The sequence below is a fragment of the Hakea prostrata genome, chromosome 1 (assembly GCF_041222555.1).
Source record: "Hakea prostrata isolate BN-2017 chromosome 1, UWA_Hpros_2, whole genome shotgun sequence".
NCBI classification, from domain to species: domain Eukaryota; kingdom Viridiplantae; phylum Streptophyta; class Magnoliopsida; order Proteales; family Proteaceae; genus Hakea; species Hakea prostrata.
The window spans coordinates 21,839,707-21,856,588 of NC_142600.1; the positions used below are offsets into that span (position 1 = coordinate 21,839,707).

A 16,882-nucleotide genomic window follows, 5' to 3' on the forward strand; every position below is an offset into this window, starting at 1 on the left:
GAGGCTGTAATTAGGTGTTCTATACCAATCAAAATTGGTTGATGCTCTTCTATTTTGGTTCTACTTTATTTCCTATATAGAATAGACTTGTAAATTAGCCTATAAATAATGAACTTATTTTGAGGAGTGCTCATGAGATCTAGCTGAGCCTCCACAACAAAGTCATCACTTCCATCTTCTCCTCTCCCTTGTTCTTCACCTTATTCTTTCTCAAATTTACATGGTATCAGAGGTGTAGGTCCTCTTATTCCTTTCGATTCTAAGAGTTACTAGTACAAATAGTTGATTCTATAGAAAGAAAAGAGATTGTACCTGGTCTAAGAGTTGTTTCCAGAAATTAAAGGGGATGAAACACCTTATACTGCACTTTTTGGTGGTTTTTGTTTGAAGATTGATGCAGCTCCTTACGTTGCCACTATTTTGGTGTCTCTGTGAAAGATCGATCCAAGTGAATACCCAGATTGAGTTTCCTTTTCAAGGGGAGAGCTGTGCGATGACCTCTTCTCAAGATTGTTGCCACAATTGATGTTAGACTTGTGCTAAAATTTGCCATTCCCAGGTACAATAAATCTACGATTGATGGAGAAATCTTTTCTGTGATTTGGGGCTGAGGAAGAGTGACCGTAGTCTTCCTCACTCTCGATCTATTTAGGGTTGCGTGAATCACGTTTTTGGGAATTTGATTAGTTTTGAAACTATTTTTGAGTTGGTTTTCTGGTTTGGTTTGATCTATTGGTTTAGGTGGTCCAATATCTGGTTCTTTTATGGGATTAATTATGATTCTGGGATTAATCTAATATTGGAATTAATCTGATTATTGGATTAATTTGATTCTGGGATTAATCTGATTATGCTTTGTGAAACTAATCTGGATTTGATTTATGAAATAAATCTAATTTGGTTTTAATTGTGTTTGGATATGGGAGAAACTTCAAGTAAAAATACTATTTCATCCTCTCATCGTTTAACTGAGAAGAAATTGGAGGTTGTATCAAATTTCACCAATAGAGGGCTATAGTTAGAATTCTTCTTACTAAACAGGGACAGATAGATCATTTGACTAAGGTTGTACCTAAAGATGATGATACTTGGGCAATTGTTGATGCTCGAATACTTGGGCAGATGTTTATTTTCTTGGCCGACAATATTGCAGATTTGGTTACTCACAAATTGTGAAGGAATTATGGGAGTATTTGAATGTGTTGTATTTTGGTCAAAATAATTTGGCTAGAATCTATGAATTGTCCCAGGAATTTTATCGAGTAGATAGGAAAGGTAGAGATATTACTCAGTATTTTGTAGATTTTAAAATAATTTATGAAGAACTAAAATCTATTCTACCTATCTCCTCTCATGTCAAAATTATGCAAAATCAAAGAGAGCAATTAGCTGTTCTGAGTTTCTTAGGAGGTCTTGGAAAGGAGGTTGAGGGAGTTAGAGCACAAATTTTTGGTATTGATCATGTACCCACGTTAGCTGACACCTTTGCAAGAGTTCTTCGTGTTGCAAGTGAGAGTACCAATAACTGTACAGAAAATTCAGCTTTGGCAACTATTTCCCGCAGCACTTCTGGAGGACAAACCCCTCGTGGACAGAATATGGGACAAACTCGAGGAAATAATATTGGAAAACATTCGGGTTCACACAACTCTACTGACAATATAGGACAAGTTAAGACTTGTTATCATTATGATCGTCCAGGACATATTCAACGATATAGTTGGAAGCTTCATGGGAAGCCCCCACACATGGCTAATGCAGTCACCACTTCTGAATTAGCCTCTATAACTACTAAAGTTCATCCTAAGGGTAAGACTATAAAGATGACCGAGGAAGATTATATTCATTTCACTTAGTTTCAGGCCACCCAACACTGCCACCATTGTTCAGACAGGTAATGCTACCGTTTGCCTTTCAACCATGTCTCGCCCTTGGATCATTGATTCAGGAGCTTCTGATCATATGACCGAGGCTATAGGTATATTTTCTTATTTTGTTCCATCATCCTCTTTGGTTACACTTGCTGATGGTTCTCATATCAATGTTAAAAGAATGGGTAAAATTCAACTCACTCCATCTATTACCCTACCCTGAGTTCTTTACATACGTAATTTTCCTTTTTAACTAATTATTTGTTCAGAAATTTACTTCCACTAATAAATGTTTGGTGAAATTCTTTCCTGGATTTTACGCTGAAGAAGATGCTTGGTAAAGGCCGTATGTCAGGGGGGTTGTATCTATTCGAGGAGATATCCTCTACTACTTGTTCCAATATATCCATCCCCCATTAAATACATTGTCGGTTGGGGCATCCCTCTTTGGAAAACCTAAAATTGGTAAATAAAAGTTTTCATTCTCTTTTTTGTTGGAACTGTGAGTCTTGTTAGTTTGGAAAACTTCATTATGTGAGTTTTTCCCTTTGTATAAATAAAAAATCAGACCTCCCTTTCTCTTTAGTTCATTTTGATTTGTCGGGACCATGTCTTGTTACTTCTACTTCAGGTTACAGATACTTTGTTAAATTTGTGGATGACTTTTCAAGAGTCACCTGGCTTTATTTAATGAAAAATCGTTCAAAATTATTTGACATTTTCTGCAATTTTGTTATTGAAATTCGTACTCAATTTAGTGTTCCTATTCGTACTTTTCGTAGTGATAATGCTAAAGAATATTTCTCTGGTCTCTTTTGTAAATTTATGGCTTCTAATGGAATTCTTTACTAATCCTCCTGTGTTGATACTCCTCAACAAAATGAGGTTGCAGAAAGAAAAAATACACTTATTAGAGGTCACCCGTTGTCTCTTATTTGAGATGAAGGTTCCTAAATCCTTTTGGGCTATTGTAGTTTCAACTACCTATTATCTTATTAACAAGATACCTTCATTTGTATTAAAAGGTGGCATTCATCATTCTTTGTTATTTCCTTCACCTCTCTTATTTACCTCCCCCCCCCCCCCCCGTGTATTTGGTTGTGTGTTACATTCGTAATCATCTCCCTAGAATCTCTAAACTTGATCCTCTTGCACTTAAGTGTATGTTTGTGGGCTACTTTTGAACCCAAAAGGGATATTGTTATTATTCTTTCGACGTACGTTGATATTTTGTTACTGCAGATGTGTCATTTTTTGAGTCAACTCCTTTTTCTACTAAATTTGTTAGTTTAACTGGCCTAAATGATGATCTATGTATTATTCAAATTGTTTTTCCACAGGGTACAGTTCCTTCACCTCCTCCTCCACCAGGCATCACCAAAGTATACACACGTCGTCCGAAACCACCTGCTCCCCCTATACACCTATAGTCTCTACCTCTTTGCACACTTCATCTGCTGATCCAATGGACATTCCTGCCAGCTCTGACCTTGAAATTCCCATTGCTCGTTGGAAAGTTACTCATCCACTATAGAGACTTATCCAATTCCTAAGAATGTTCTTGAAGCCTTGTCTAATACTGGGTGGGTTGGTGCAATGAACGAAGAATTACAAGCCTTTGAAGACAATCAAACTTGGAATCTTGTGCCTTTACCCTCAGGAAAGACAGCTATTGGTTGTAGGTGGATATTCACTGTGAAAGTTAATCCTGATGGTTCTTTAGCTCGCTTGAAAGCTCGTCTCGTTGCAAAGGGCTATGCTCAAGTTATGGCATAGATTACGTAGATACTTTTTCACTATTGCCAAGCTTACTTCCATCCGCATTTTAATCTCTCTTGTTGCTACCTACCAATGCCTTCCTTAATAGAGAAAATATGGTTTGTTGCTCAGGGGGAGAAGAATAAGGTTTGTCGCCTCCCCAAATCATTATATGGTTTGAAGCAGTCACCTCGAGCATGGTTTGGATGATTCACTACTGTTGTAATAGAATTTGGGATGACTTGCTGTGAAAGTGATCACTCTTCATTCTTTAAAAACTCTTAACTCTGTATTCTTTCTTGTAGTTATGTTGATGATATTGTCATTACAGGAGATGACACTTCAGGAATTGATAGGTTAAAGACCGATTTACAAGAGAAATTTCAGACCAAAGACTTGGGCAAGTTAAAGTATTTTCTAGGAGTTGAAGTTGCCTAATCAACGAAGGGCATCTTCTTGTCAGTATGCATTGGGTTTGCTCTCTGAAATAGGAATGTTAGGATCAAAACCCCTAGACACTCCCATGGAAACTAACTTTAAGTTAATGCCTAAAGATGGAACCATTCTTTATGATCCAGAGAAGTACAAAAGGCTTGTTGGGAAATTGAATTATTTGACTGTGACTCAACCTAACATTGCCTTTCCTATTAGTCTTGTGAGTCAATTTTTGTCTGCCCCACAAACAAAACACTAGGATGCAGTTATTTGAATTCTGTGGTATCTTAAGAAAGCACCAGGAACCAAACTTCTTTACACTAATCTTGGACATAGAAATGTTGAAGGATTCTCTGATGTTGATTGGGCTAGATCACCTATTGATAGAAGATGATTGACTACTAGCTATTGCACATTTGTTGGAGGAAATCTTGTGTTGTCGAAGAGTAAGAAACAAACTATGGTAGCAAGATCAAGTGCAGAATCTGAGTATCGTGCTATGACACAAGCAACATGCGAGATGGTATGTATAAAACAATTACTCTAGGAATTAGGAATTATTGATGACACACCAATGAAGCTATGGTGTGGTAATCAAGCTATGGTTCATATAGCATAAATCCAGTCTTTCATGAATGTACCAAGCATATTGAAGTTGATTGCCATTTTGTTCGTGAGAAGTTACTTCATGGCATAATATCCCCCAAGCATGTGAGGATTGGAGAACAACTTGCAGATTTGTTCACCAAAGCTCTAGGGAGTACAAGGGTTACCTATATTTGTGACAAGCTAGGCATGAGTAATATATATGCTCCAGCTTGAGGGGGAGTGTTAGGAAGGGCAATTGGGGAAAGGAAAGTTCTAACTCTCAATAGGAAAAATATGTGGTAATTAGATGTTCTATTCCAATCAAAATTGGTTGATGTCACCTATTTTGGTTCTACTTTGTTTCCTATATAGAATAGACTTATAAATTAGCCTATAAATAGTGAAGTTATTTTGAGGAGTGCTCATGAGATCTATCTGAGCCTCCACAGCAAAGTCATCACTTCCATCTTCTCTTCTCCCTCGTTCTTCACCTTCTTCTTTCTCAAATTTACAGCACCCAATTATGCCTTGTATCCAGCATCTTCATCACCTGTGTTAGATTTTTTCATCTTGTAAACCCATTTGCAACCAACAAATTTTTCCCCCTCTAGGCAGTTTGACTAGCTCCCATATTTGATTTTTATGGCTCAATCTCTTCATTCATGCCCAACAACCACTTCGAAGTATCAGCTGAAGATGTAGCTTCTGAATATGTTGCAGGCTCACTATTTCAATTGTTTTCGCAACAGACAATGCATAAGCAACAATTTCAGCATGCCCATATTTTTGTGGTGGCCTAATGCTCCTCCTTGGCCTATTTCTGGCAATATTGTAGTCCTCTTCTTCTTGATTCCTTAAAGCACCTTCTTCAGTAAGAGTGGGTGGCTGAAGTTGATTGTGTTTTCTTTGAAGATGGATCATCAACTTCAAACTCCACCTTCTCCCCAAAATTTTTCTAACTTTCATCAATGTGAAGATGGTTTTTTTTTCTTCTTCTTCTAACATAGTAAGCTCATCAAAAGTTACAACTCTGCTGATAATAAATTTAGGTTTATTTGGATCAGGATACCCTAACCTAAATCCCTTAACTCCATATCCATACCCAAGAAAATACGCTTCTTAGCCAATGGTTCTAAATTCCCATCATTCACATGTACATAAGCAGGTCATCAAAAAAAATTTAAATTACTATAATCAACAAGTTCACCTGACCATACCTTCTTCGGAATTTTGCCTCCAATAGTTGTGTAGGGATATCTATTCACCAACCATGTTGTTGCATTTATTGCTTCCGCCCGAAACTCCTTGCCAGGTCCTACATTTGATAACATGCACCTTGCCTTTTCTAACAAGGTTGTGTTCATATGCTCTGCAACTCCATTCTACTAAGGTGTCTTCACAATTATATGGTGTGTTGCAATTCGCTCATTTTTTCTAAACTTGTTGAAGTCTCCTTCACTACATTCTAGGCCATTGTTTGTTCTCAATGTTTTAATTTGCTTCCCAATCTACTTCTCAACCAAAGTCTTCTATTACTTGAAAGCAACAAATACTTCATTTATGTGCTTTAAGAAGTAGACCTAAACCTTCTTAGAATAATCATCGATAAAGGTAAGTAAATACCGACACCCAATCCCCTTTGAAGGAACTTTGGATGGCCCCTACAAATTTGAATGAATGTAGTCCAGAGTTCCTTTGGTCCTATGAATGGCAATACTAAAACTAACTCCCTTTTGCTTCCCAAACACACAATGCTCACAGAACTCCATCTTTTTTATAGTTTTACCACCTAATAGACCCCTTCTACTCAATGCAACCATCCCTCTTTCACTCATATGGCCTAGTTTCATGTGCCATTATTTTGTAGTTTCTGAATCAGAAACTAATGAAGCTGCTGCAATAGATCCAGTGATTGTAGTATGCTGCAAGATATGCAAACCACCAACTTCTTTCTTTTCTTCAATAAGAGAGCACCCTTATTAACCTGCATGACTCCACACCATTAGTTGTGTATCTAAATCCATTTGTATCAAAGGTGTCTAAAGTGATGAGATTTCTCTTCAACTTAGGAACATGCTAGATATCAGTTAGAGTTCTGATAATGCCACCATGCATCCAAATTCTAATATTTTCCTTCTCAACTGTATTACAAGGAGAATTATTACCCATCAAGGCATCAATACAATTCCACTTTGAAAAGGTTCACAAGTAGAGAATCACTCACGGTTAAAGCACATATGGTGGGAACACCCGGCATCAAGGATCCATTCATCTTGTGATCTAATTCTATTTTCAGACACCAATAGCATCTCAGAATCACTCACATCTTCAGCAACTGTAGCCTCTGTAGAGTTTTTTTTCTTTGGTTGGTTGGCATCTCCACTTGCTTTTTGTTTGTTATGATGCTTGTAACACTTTAATTTGATATGCCCTTTTACTTATAGTAATCATGGGTCAATCAGTGACAAGCTCTATGTGTGATTGGAGTTGATTTGGCCATCTGCAGCATAGGCCTGGGCACACCCTAGCATGTAATCGTCTGATCCTGATTGAAGGAGCTAAAAGTGCTAGGTGCAGGCCTAAAATGACCGTAGCTGAGGTTCTCAAGAATGACATGCATAATTCATGCCTTGTGATGAAGTGTGACCTCAGATGGAGCCTTTTAGAGCGCAAATATCCACATTGTTGACACTATGTAGTTGAGATCTTCCTGTTATCTTGGGCTATTGTTGTTCCTGTTACGCACTCACTTTCATTTGTCACTGTCTTTTTACATTTATTCATTTTTCATGTGCCCTAGTTTGTTTTGAAAGGAGCCATGTCGCCAAATCCAATAGTTGGGATGTTGTTAATTTGTTATTTAATAATGTGTATACTTTCCTGATTATTTACCAGGAAATGTTTGGGATCCATCACTGTAATACCTGATAAATGTTACTCATGGCGATTTCTTTTTCATGTGTAGGATTCTTGGCATGACTTAGCAAATACTTTTGCAAATGGTAGAAATTTGTTCTCCTTGGCTGCTACTCATCAGGTGAGACTAAATATGCTTCTATGTTTTCTTTCTATTGCTGTTAGCCAAAGAGAACCTTTATGGTTAATTGATCTACAATTTCATACATTAGAAGTTATCAGTTATTAACTTCTAACACTATTTAACGATCAACTACACTTAGTTCGTAATTGTTTTCTTTTCAGCGGTCGCTTGCTGAAACCTTGGTTCGTTCTGCCGTTGGCATCAGAAATTCAGAGGCGTCCAATCAGTAAGCCTGTGTCTGTTGATTCCTTCCCCCCCCCCCCCCCCCCCAAAAAAAAAAAACCATTAGTTTTCACTTCAGCATTCTCCATTCAACTATGTAGTCTATTAACTGAGTACGAATTTTTCTGATAGGTATGTGAGGGATCTCGTGGGTCAAATGACAACATACCTTATAGATATCTCCGGCGACTGTAATTTTAGAGCTGTTGCTCAACAACCAGATGCCATTTTTTTGGTTAGCTTTTCAAATATCTCTAGTGCAAAATCTCTTTCATATCCATCTGCTCTACTTTGTTTAAAGATAAAAGGCTCATCTCCTTCTCCTGTGGTATCTTGTAAATACTTAGATTAGCTGTCTATTAGAGAGATTACGAGGAGCTGCCAGGGCTTCTCAGCCTCGCAATCAAAAAGCATTATGTGAGATGGGTATCTCTGTGATGAACCCTCTTCTCACTCTTCTGGAGATCTACAAGCATGAGGTATAAAGTTAGTCAATACATGTGCTCGTATTTGGATATGCATGCCCGAGTTCCAAAGTTTTATCACTGATCCCTGCTTTATGTTCAGTCTGCAGTTGTTTACTTGTTACTCAAATTTGTCATTGATTGGGTGGAGGGGCAAGTTGTCTTCTTGGAGGCTAAAGATACTACCATTGTTGTTACCTTCTGCATGCAGCTGCTTCAACTCTACTCTTCTCATAATATTGGCAAGGTAGAGAAGCAATGTTGCTAGTGTTTTTTTTTTTGGTTGAGAATGTTATTAGTTATAGACATTGGCTCCACTTAAATTTTTAAATAAGAGAATAATAGTTTAGATTTTTTATCAACATCTGATGACATGCAATGCTGATAAAGGAAGAAAGAAAGAAATGTACAATGTATGTCCTACAGTATGATATATATATATATATATATTGGATGAATAAACAAATATATTAAAGAGAATGAAGGAATACAAGGTTTTTAAGCAGAAGACCAAAAAAGAGAACCAAGACCCCAAGAGACAACAATAAGCCTGTGCCTTGGGGTATCATCAACAAGGGGGTGGGGAATAGCTACCAATCTAGAGGACACGTCAAAATAGATGGCATTCCAAATCTGATCTATATAGCGAGATTTGGAAGTCCATCTCCGGAGATTGCGCTCCCACAAAAGGTGATGGACTAAGGCACATAACACAAGCTTACCAATCCGATGGCAAATGGAGGAACCAGAAAAGTTTCTCAAAATTCAGGACCAATCTCGACCAAATCCAGAGGAACGCCTTGAACGGGGCCAAATGGAGGAGAGGGCTTCTTCCTAGATAGATTTGGAAAAGGGGTAGGAAAAGAAGAGGTGCTCAAGGTTTTCCAAAGCGGACCAGTAGAGGATGCAATTGGGGTTAACAAGGATGTGGCATACAGAGAGGAATGCTTGGGTGGGGAGAGCTTGGTTGAGGGCTCTCCAGAGGGTGAGGGAGTGACGGGGAATTAAGCCTTTGAACCAAACCAATGGGGGCCAAGGAGGTTTAGGGTTATGGGATCTAAGGAGGTTTAGGCTTATGGGCCGAAGAGGTGGTAAAGGATTTGGTGGGGGATGGAAGTCAGATGGTCATGTCATGGGAGGAGATGGAGAGAGGGTAAGGGAGTCCCAAACTTGTGTGAGCATGGGAACGGGTGAGGGGATCGAAGACCCATTAGAGATGAAAGCTGATAAGGGGGTGGTTTTGGGGATACGGGTGTCATAGACAGTGTGGAAACCAAAATGATTATAGAGAATGCCCATCATATGCCACGGGTCGAGCCAAAAGGAAGCGGAAGATCCAGTAGAGATGGAGATAGAAATGGCAGAGATAGCTCGGGGGCGGAGGAGGATTTTCCTCCAAACCCATGAAGGATTGGAGGGCATAAGAATAGTTCAGAAGGAATCCAACCAGAGAACATAAGAATATACCCATCTAACCCAAATAGAATTATGCTTTGAGGCAATTTCCCAGATGAGTTTGAGGAGGCAAGCCAAGTTAACATCAGAGACTCGGTGGATACCTAGGCCTCCCTCAGATGTGGGGCGGCATATGGAGGACCAACTGACAGGGTGGATGAAGTGAGAGACTTCTTGCCCTTTCCAGAGGAAGGCACAGAATAAGTATTCCATCGCATGGATGGTGGCTTTGGGGAAGGAGAAGATACCACACCAGTAGAGATGGGTGGACTGGAGCATAGATCGGATGAGGACCACTCGGCCAGCAAAGGATAGAAGCTTACCCTTCCAAAGCTGCAATTTCTTGCGGATATTGTCATGCATTGGAAGGTAGTGATGGCGAGTGAGCCTACCAGGGATGAGCGGAAGGCCAAGATAGATCATCGGGAAGGCACCAGGCGAGAAGCCCAAGCTGGAGGAGAGGAAGATAGTAGATTTCCTGAGATTGACCCTAAGACTAGAGAGGGATTCAAAGAGCGAAAGGGCCTAAAGGATGGAGGAGATGGATAGGTGATCCGCTTTAAAGAAGATCATAAGATTATCCGCAAAAGCAAGATGGGTGAGGTTTAAAAACTTACATTTAGGGATGGGGGAAATGAGGAGTTGGTCGGTTTTGGATTGGAGGATACGGGAGAGGACCTCTAAAGCAAGAGAAAAGAGGTAAGGAGATGGGGGCAGCCTTGGCGAGTGCCAACATGGGAGGGAAAGAATCCCTCCGAGGATCCATTGGCCAAGACGGAGAATCGGGGGGTGGAGGTGCAGGCTTCAATCCAACGGATGAAAGGGGGAGGGAAGCCCATGGAAAGGAGGACATCGTTAATGAAATCCCAGTGAACAAAATCAAAAGCTTTGTGAAGATCAACTTTAAGGAGGGGCGGCCGGGGAATGTGAGGATCTATCAAAGCCACGAACAATCTCCGCACAAAGGAGGATGTTGTCGCAATGCTACGGCCCGAGATGAAGGCAGATTAATTCGGACTCACAAGGGATGGGAGAACCATTTTGAGCCTATTCACAAGGATTTGGAAATGAATTTATAGATGAGATTACAGAGGTAGATGGGACAAAAATCAGAGAGGAAAGAGGCTCCTTGCTTCTTTGGGATAAGACAGAGGAAAGTTTGATTGATGGAGGAGAGTTGGAAAAGCTGCGGATGGCATGGATAAGATAATGCTCAATTAAATCCCAAGTGGCAAGGAAGAATTCTATACTAAAGCTAGCAAACCCTTGGGCTTTATTGGACTTGTGGGACCAAATGGCAAAAAGGATTTCTTCCGTGGAGGGGATAGCACAAAGAGAGGGGACAAAGGAAGGATCAATGACTTTATTAATGAGATTGAGGGGAAGAAAGGGCGGAGAGAGAAGGGAGGGAGAAAAAGGAGACGATCTCAGCTTTGATGCTAACGGGATCAAAAATGCATGTGCCATTGTTTGTGATGAGGGAGGGGATGGAATTGAAGTTGTTCGGCTTTGAGGGATCGGTGGAAATAGGCCGAATTTGAGTCTCTCAGGTCAAGCCATTTGATTCTTGCTTTCTGATGGAGAAAACTCTCTTCGAAGGAGAGGAGGGAAGAGAGCTCAGAGGAGAGAGATTTTTCATTTTCAACAAGGATGGGGTTGGAAGGATCATTTTGAAGAAGGGATTGGTGAGCTGAAGATTAGAATGGCACGAGGAAACCCTAGAATTGATATTGCCGAAAAAGGAGGAATTCCAAGAACGGAGGGCTTCCTTTGCGTTGCGGAGCTTTCGAGCAAAAGCAACAAGAGGGAGGAAGTGGCAGTGGACCGACTTGGACCAAGCTTCGAGAACAGTAGGGGTGAAAGAAGGGTTAGAAGTCCACATGTCAAAGAATTTAAACGGCTTAGGACCAAAGGAGGAGGGGTGCAAGAGTTGGACAAAATGGGGGAGTGATCGGAAAGACTTGAATTAGAGAAGGAGGCATGGGAGAAAGGAAAGGAAGGAAAGCCAAGAAGGATTCGCTAGGAAGCGATCCAACTTAGAGGCATTCCTAGCCGGAGCGACGGTTATGCCAAGTGAGAGGGTGGCCCACCCAACCAGTGGAAGTCCGCTAAGTTCAAGTCATCAATGCAGGTATTGAAGTCCTCCATCGCGATAGGATCTGGGGAAGAGCTACCGACTTGCTCATAGGAGAATCTAACAATGTTGAAATCTCCCCTAATACCCTAGGGTAGGTCATGGACGGAAGAAGAGATGGCTCTAATATCCTCCTGGGGGGATGCGATTGGCGGTGTGGTTGAAACCATAGATAAGAGTGAGGAGAAAGGGAGTAAAGAGATTATCTAGGATACTAAGATGCAATAGCTGGGGGGGGGGAGGACATGAGGGGGGAGATTTGAAGTCTCGAGGGGTCCCAAATGATTCAAATGTGACCATTGGACGAAGGGGAAGAGTTAGAGATGAAAGAACAAGAGGGAGCAATAGACCGATCAATTCAATGGGCATTTTCCAATTGGACATGAGTTTCAAGAAGGGTACAAGGGAGACCTTAGCATTTTTTATGGTGTTTCTGACATCCGCTTGTTTTGCAAGGGTATTGAGCCCCCTGACATTCCAAATAAAGAAATCAAACATTATAAACAATGGGGGTAGGGGGCATCATATTCGTTAATGGGAAAGGGTAAGGGTTGCTCACACAGGGGGGAGTTGAGAGGCGACGGGGTTTCAAAGATATCAGGGTCAATGGAAGAGTTGGATGAAGGGGACAATGGTTTATGTAGGGCAGTGAAGCTTAGGGAGGTGCTAACACAGAGGGAGGAGAGGGCTGTCTGGTTTGGAGGGGGTAAGGAGTAAAGGGCAATAAGGCTGGTGGAAATGGTGGAAGAGGGGCTGAGACGAGAACCAAAGGCCAAGGGGGCATGGTTTTAAGGATATACTTGGAACAGGCTGGGTATTGGCGCTAGATGCTAGGGTGGAGAGGGATTTGGGCCTGGAAACAGGGGTATCAGTTCTGCTGGTCATGGCCAGGTTCAAAGGGCCGCTGGGAGGTGCGTGGGCTTTAGAAGGAGATTTGAGAAGTTTTTTCTTTTTTTGTTTTGAGGATCCACAAGGGTTGGGAAGAGGCCCAATTTTAGAAGGACAATTAGGCCCACAGTTTGATATTATTTTGTGAATGCATGAACTCTTATGGGTTATTATGCGTGATGGGGCTCGTATTGGAGAATTTGTCCAGTAGAATATTTATGAATCATGTGTGAACTTCATAGTCTCTTTTCAGTTTTCCTAGATGGTCCACTGGTGAAGCTTTACACCTTATACCTGCCATCTGGGCAACAAATGGGGCTGAATTCAGTTTCTTGTAAAGTTTAAGGTTGATTGGCATTTGCCAGATTTGCAAGTAGAGTTGAATATCTAGAACCATGGGAGACTAAACAGTAATGGTAAGCAAGGTTTGGAATTTTGTTTCGACCTTCCGAGTTACTGGCAAAACATGGTATGATGGTGTACCATGTTTCAGATGATGGTTTTGGGTGGTTTTAGGTGGTTATTTCAACTGGTATTTTGTGTACAGCCCAATTTAAGGCCAAAACACAATGGGAACATTTTTTTTTGGATGAATAAATAATCTATTAAAGAGACGAAAATAGAATACAAAAATCACGGGCAAACATCAGCTGGAAGGGGAGGTTTGGGTGTTGAGACCCCAGGACACAACAATGAGCCTGTTCCTTGGGGAATCAACAACCGGGGGGAGGGGAGAGGATGGAATCCTAGCTGAAACATCAAAATAAATAGCATTCCAAATGGTATCAATAGAGCGGGATTTGGAGTTCCAACGCCTGAGATTACGCTCCCACCATAGATGATGGATTGTGGCACCAAAGACTAGCTTACCAATACGATCGCAAATAGAGGTACCTGCGAATTTGCTCAGAATCCAAGACTAGTCACGTGTAAACCCAAATGAACGACGGGAACGGGGCCAAATGTAACTAAGGGCTTTTCTCCACAGGGCACTAGATAAAGGGCAAGAAAAGAACAAATGCTCAATGTCCGCAATACCATTCCAACAATGGATACAATTTGGGTTCACCGGGATTTGGCGGGAAATTAGGAAAGACTGTGTTGGCAGGGCTAGGTTTAAAGCTCTCCAGAGGGTGAGGGAATGACGGGGAATATGACCTTTAAACCATACTAGAGGAGGCCATGGAGGGGCTGGGGAGGGGGAGCGAAGGAGGTTCCAGGCCGAAGCCGTAGTAAAGGATTTGGAAGTGGGGGACCAGATAATGGTATCTTGAGGGAGGGGGTAAATAGGGGGGAGGGAATTCCAAACTTGCGTGAGACTATAGTGCGGGGTAGGGACCCAAGAACCATTGGAGATAAACTCCGAGAGCAAAGTGGATTTGGGGATTCGGGATTCATAGACTGTGCGGGCGGGAAATAGAGAGAGGAGGATACCCATCGGATGCCACGGATCTTGCCAGAAAGAAGTGGAGGAGCCAGAGGAGATGTGGGTGGTGATGCCCGAAAGAGCACGGGGACGGAGAAGGAGGAGCTTTCTCCAAGACCATGAAGGATTAGGGGGGATAGAGACAGTCCAAAAGGAGTTGGATTTGAGAAAATATGAGTGGACCCAATTGACCCAAATGGAATCTTCCTTGGTGATGATTTTCCAAATGAGTTTGAGCAAAGCAGCGGCGTTAACCTCTTGAATCCTACGGATTCCTAGGCCTCCCTCAGATTTGGGCCGATAAACCTTGGACCAGCTTATGGGACGAAGAATCGGGAGGATTCCTGGCCCTTCCAGAGAAAGGCACAGAAGAGAGATTCCATTGCAGATGAGATGGCTTTAGGGATCGGGAAAATACCACACCAGTAAAGGTAGGAAGATTGGAGCACAGACCGGATGAGCTCAACCCTACCAGCATAAGAGAGAAGCCGGCTTTTCCAAAGTTGGAGGCTTTTCCGAATGTTATCCAACATAGGGGAGCAATGATGACGAGTAAGCCTACCCGGAATAAGAGGAAGCCCAAGGTAGTTAATAGGGAAAGAACCAAGCTTGAACCCCGAAAGATTCAGGAGACTAGAACGAAGGGGCTCCGAGACTCCAGACAGGAAGAGAGTAGATTTATCAAGGTTGACTTTAAGGCCAGATAAAGACTCGAAGAAGGAGAGAGTGGAGGAGATGGAGGAAATGGATCTGGGGTCAGCTTTAGAGAAGATCATGAGATCATCGGCAAAGGCGAGATGAGTCAGATTGATGGCTTTACTCTTGGGGATGGGAGAAATCAAGAGTTGATCAGTCTTGGTTTGAAGGAGACGGGATAGGACCTCCAAAGCCAGAGAGAAGAGAAAGGGAGAGAGGGGACAGCCTTGGCGGATACCGACACTAGAGGGAAAAAAGCCCACCGGCGATCCATTAGTAATGACAGAAAAGAAAGGGGTGGAGATGCAAACTTCAATCCAGTGGATAAAAGAAGGAGGGAATCTCATGGCTATAAGGACATCACTAAAAAAATCCCAGCGAATCGAGTCAAAAGCTTTGTGGAGATCCACTTTGAGGAGAGCAGCATGGGAGTGGGAAGCTCTATCAAACCCCCTGACAATCTCTGCACAAAGAAGGATATTATCCGCGATACTACGACCGGAAATGAACGCTGATTGGTTAGGGCTAACCAGGTTAGGCATAACCTTTTTGAGCCGATTCGCTAGGATTTTAGAAATGAACTTATATAAGAGATTACAGAGGGAAATAGGGCGAAAATCAGAAAGGGAGGAGGCGCCTGCCTTTTTGGGGATGAGGCAAAGAAAAGTTTGATTGATGGAAGAGAGCTGGGAGGGATTGAGGAAGAAGCTTCTGATAGCCTTAATGAGATCATCCTCAATGAGGCTCCAAGCACTAGAGAAAAACCCCATACTAAATCCATCCGGGCCAGGGGCACGATTTGATTTATGGGAGTGGATGGGATGGAGGATTTCATCATGGGAAGGAATGGAGAAAAGAGGGGAGAGAATGATGACTAACAACTTTGTTAATCAAGCCTGGGGGCAAAGGGGGGCGCGGAGGAAGAGAGGACCGAGGAGGAGAAAGGAGATTGGAGAAGAAAGAGACCACCTCAGCTTTGATACCCGGAGGGTCGAGAATCCAAGATCCATTGCTAGAAAGAATAGCTGGAATAGAATTGTGGTTATTTCTCGCCTTGAGGGAACGGTGGAAAAAAGCAGAGTTGGAATCCCCAAGTTGGAGCCATTTTATCCTTGCTTTTTGGCGGAGAAAGTTTTCTTCAAGGGAGACCAAAGAAGAAAGCTCAGAAGAGAGAAGTCTCTCATTGACCGCAAGAGAAGGATTAAGGGGGTCAATTTGAAGATTGGCCTGGATTTGCAAGAGGTGGGAGCGGCAATCAGAGACTCTAGAGGAGATGTTTCCAAACGTGGAGATGTTCCAACGCCGGAGAGCTTCCTTAGTATTCCTAAGCCGACGGGCAAAACTAATTAGAGGAAGGGAGTGGCAATGAACAGGCTTCTCCCAAGCATCCTTGACAGTATCAAGAAAGGACGGGTTGGAGGTCCACATATCGAAGAATTTGAATGGTTTGGGACCGAAGGAGGATAGGGGAAAGAAATGGACAAGGCTAAGGGGAGTGATCCGAGAGGCCCGGAGGGGAGAAGGTGGCATGGGAGTCAGGGAAGGAGGAGAGCCAATGATGGTTGACAAGGAAGCGGTCAAGCTTTGAAGCAATCTATCCTCACCAATACGACGGTTATGCCAAGAGAGAGAGTGGCCAAACCAACGAAGATCAGTGAGACAAGAATCTTTAAGACAGGAGTTGAAATCCTCAATCGCTAAATGATTTAGATGACTACCACCCACTCGCTCATTGGAATAACGAACAATATTAAAATCCCCACCCACACCCCATGATTGATTTACATGAGCCGAAGAAAGAGAACGAATGGAATCCCATAAAGGGGCACGCTCAGCAGTTCGATTGAAACCATAGACAATGGTGAGAAAGATGATGGAGTTGGAATTAGAAGGGGACAAGGAGAT

At 42.0% G+C, this 16,882-nt stretch overlaps 1 protein-coding gene across 3 annotated transcripts in view; it reads left to right on the plus strand.

The window, feature by feature from the left end:
- The window catches only part of LOC149028255 (exportin-4 protein), a 149,007-nt gene that overhangs the window by 81,318 nt on the left and 50,807 nt on the right, over positions 1–16,882 (plus strand). For all 3 annotated transcript variants that reach the window (XM_089135523.1, XM_089135533.1, XM_089135540.1), the window contains 5 exons: positions 7,618–7,689; positions 7,854–7,918; positions 8,047–8,149; positions 8,262–8,393; positions 8,482–8,625. In XM_089135523.1, coding sequence (XP_088991649.1) covers positions 7,618–7,689; positions 7,854–7,918; positions 8,047–8,149; positions 8,262–8,393; positions 8,482–8,625 — 516 coding nt within the window. The remainder of the gene's footprint in view (positions 1–7,617; positions 7,690–7,853; positions 7,919–8,046; positions 8,150–8,261; positions 8,394–8,481; positions 8,626–16,882) is intronic.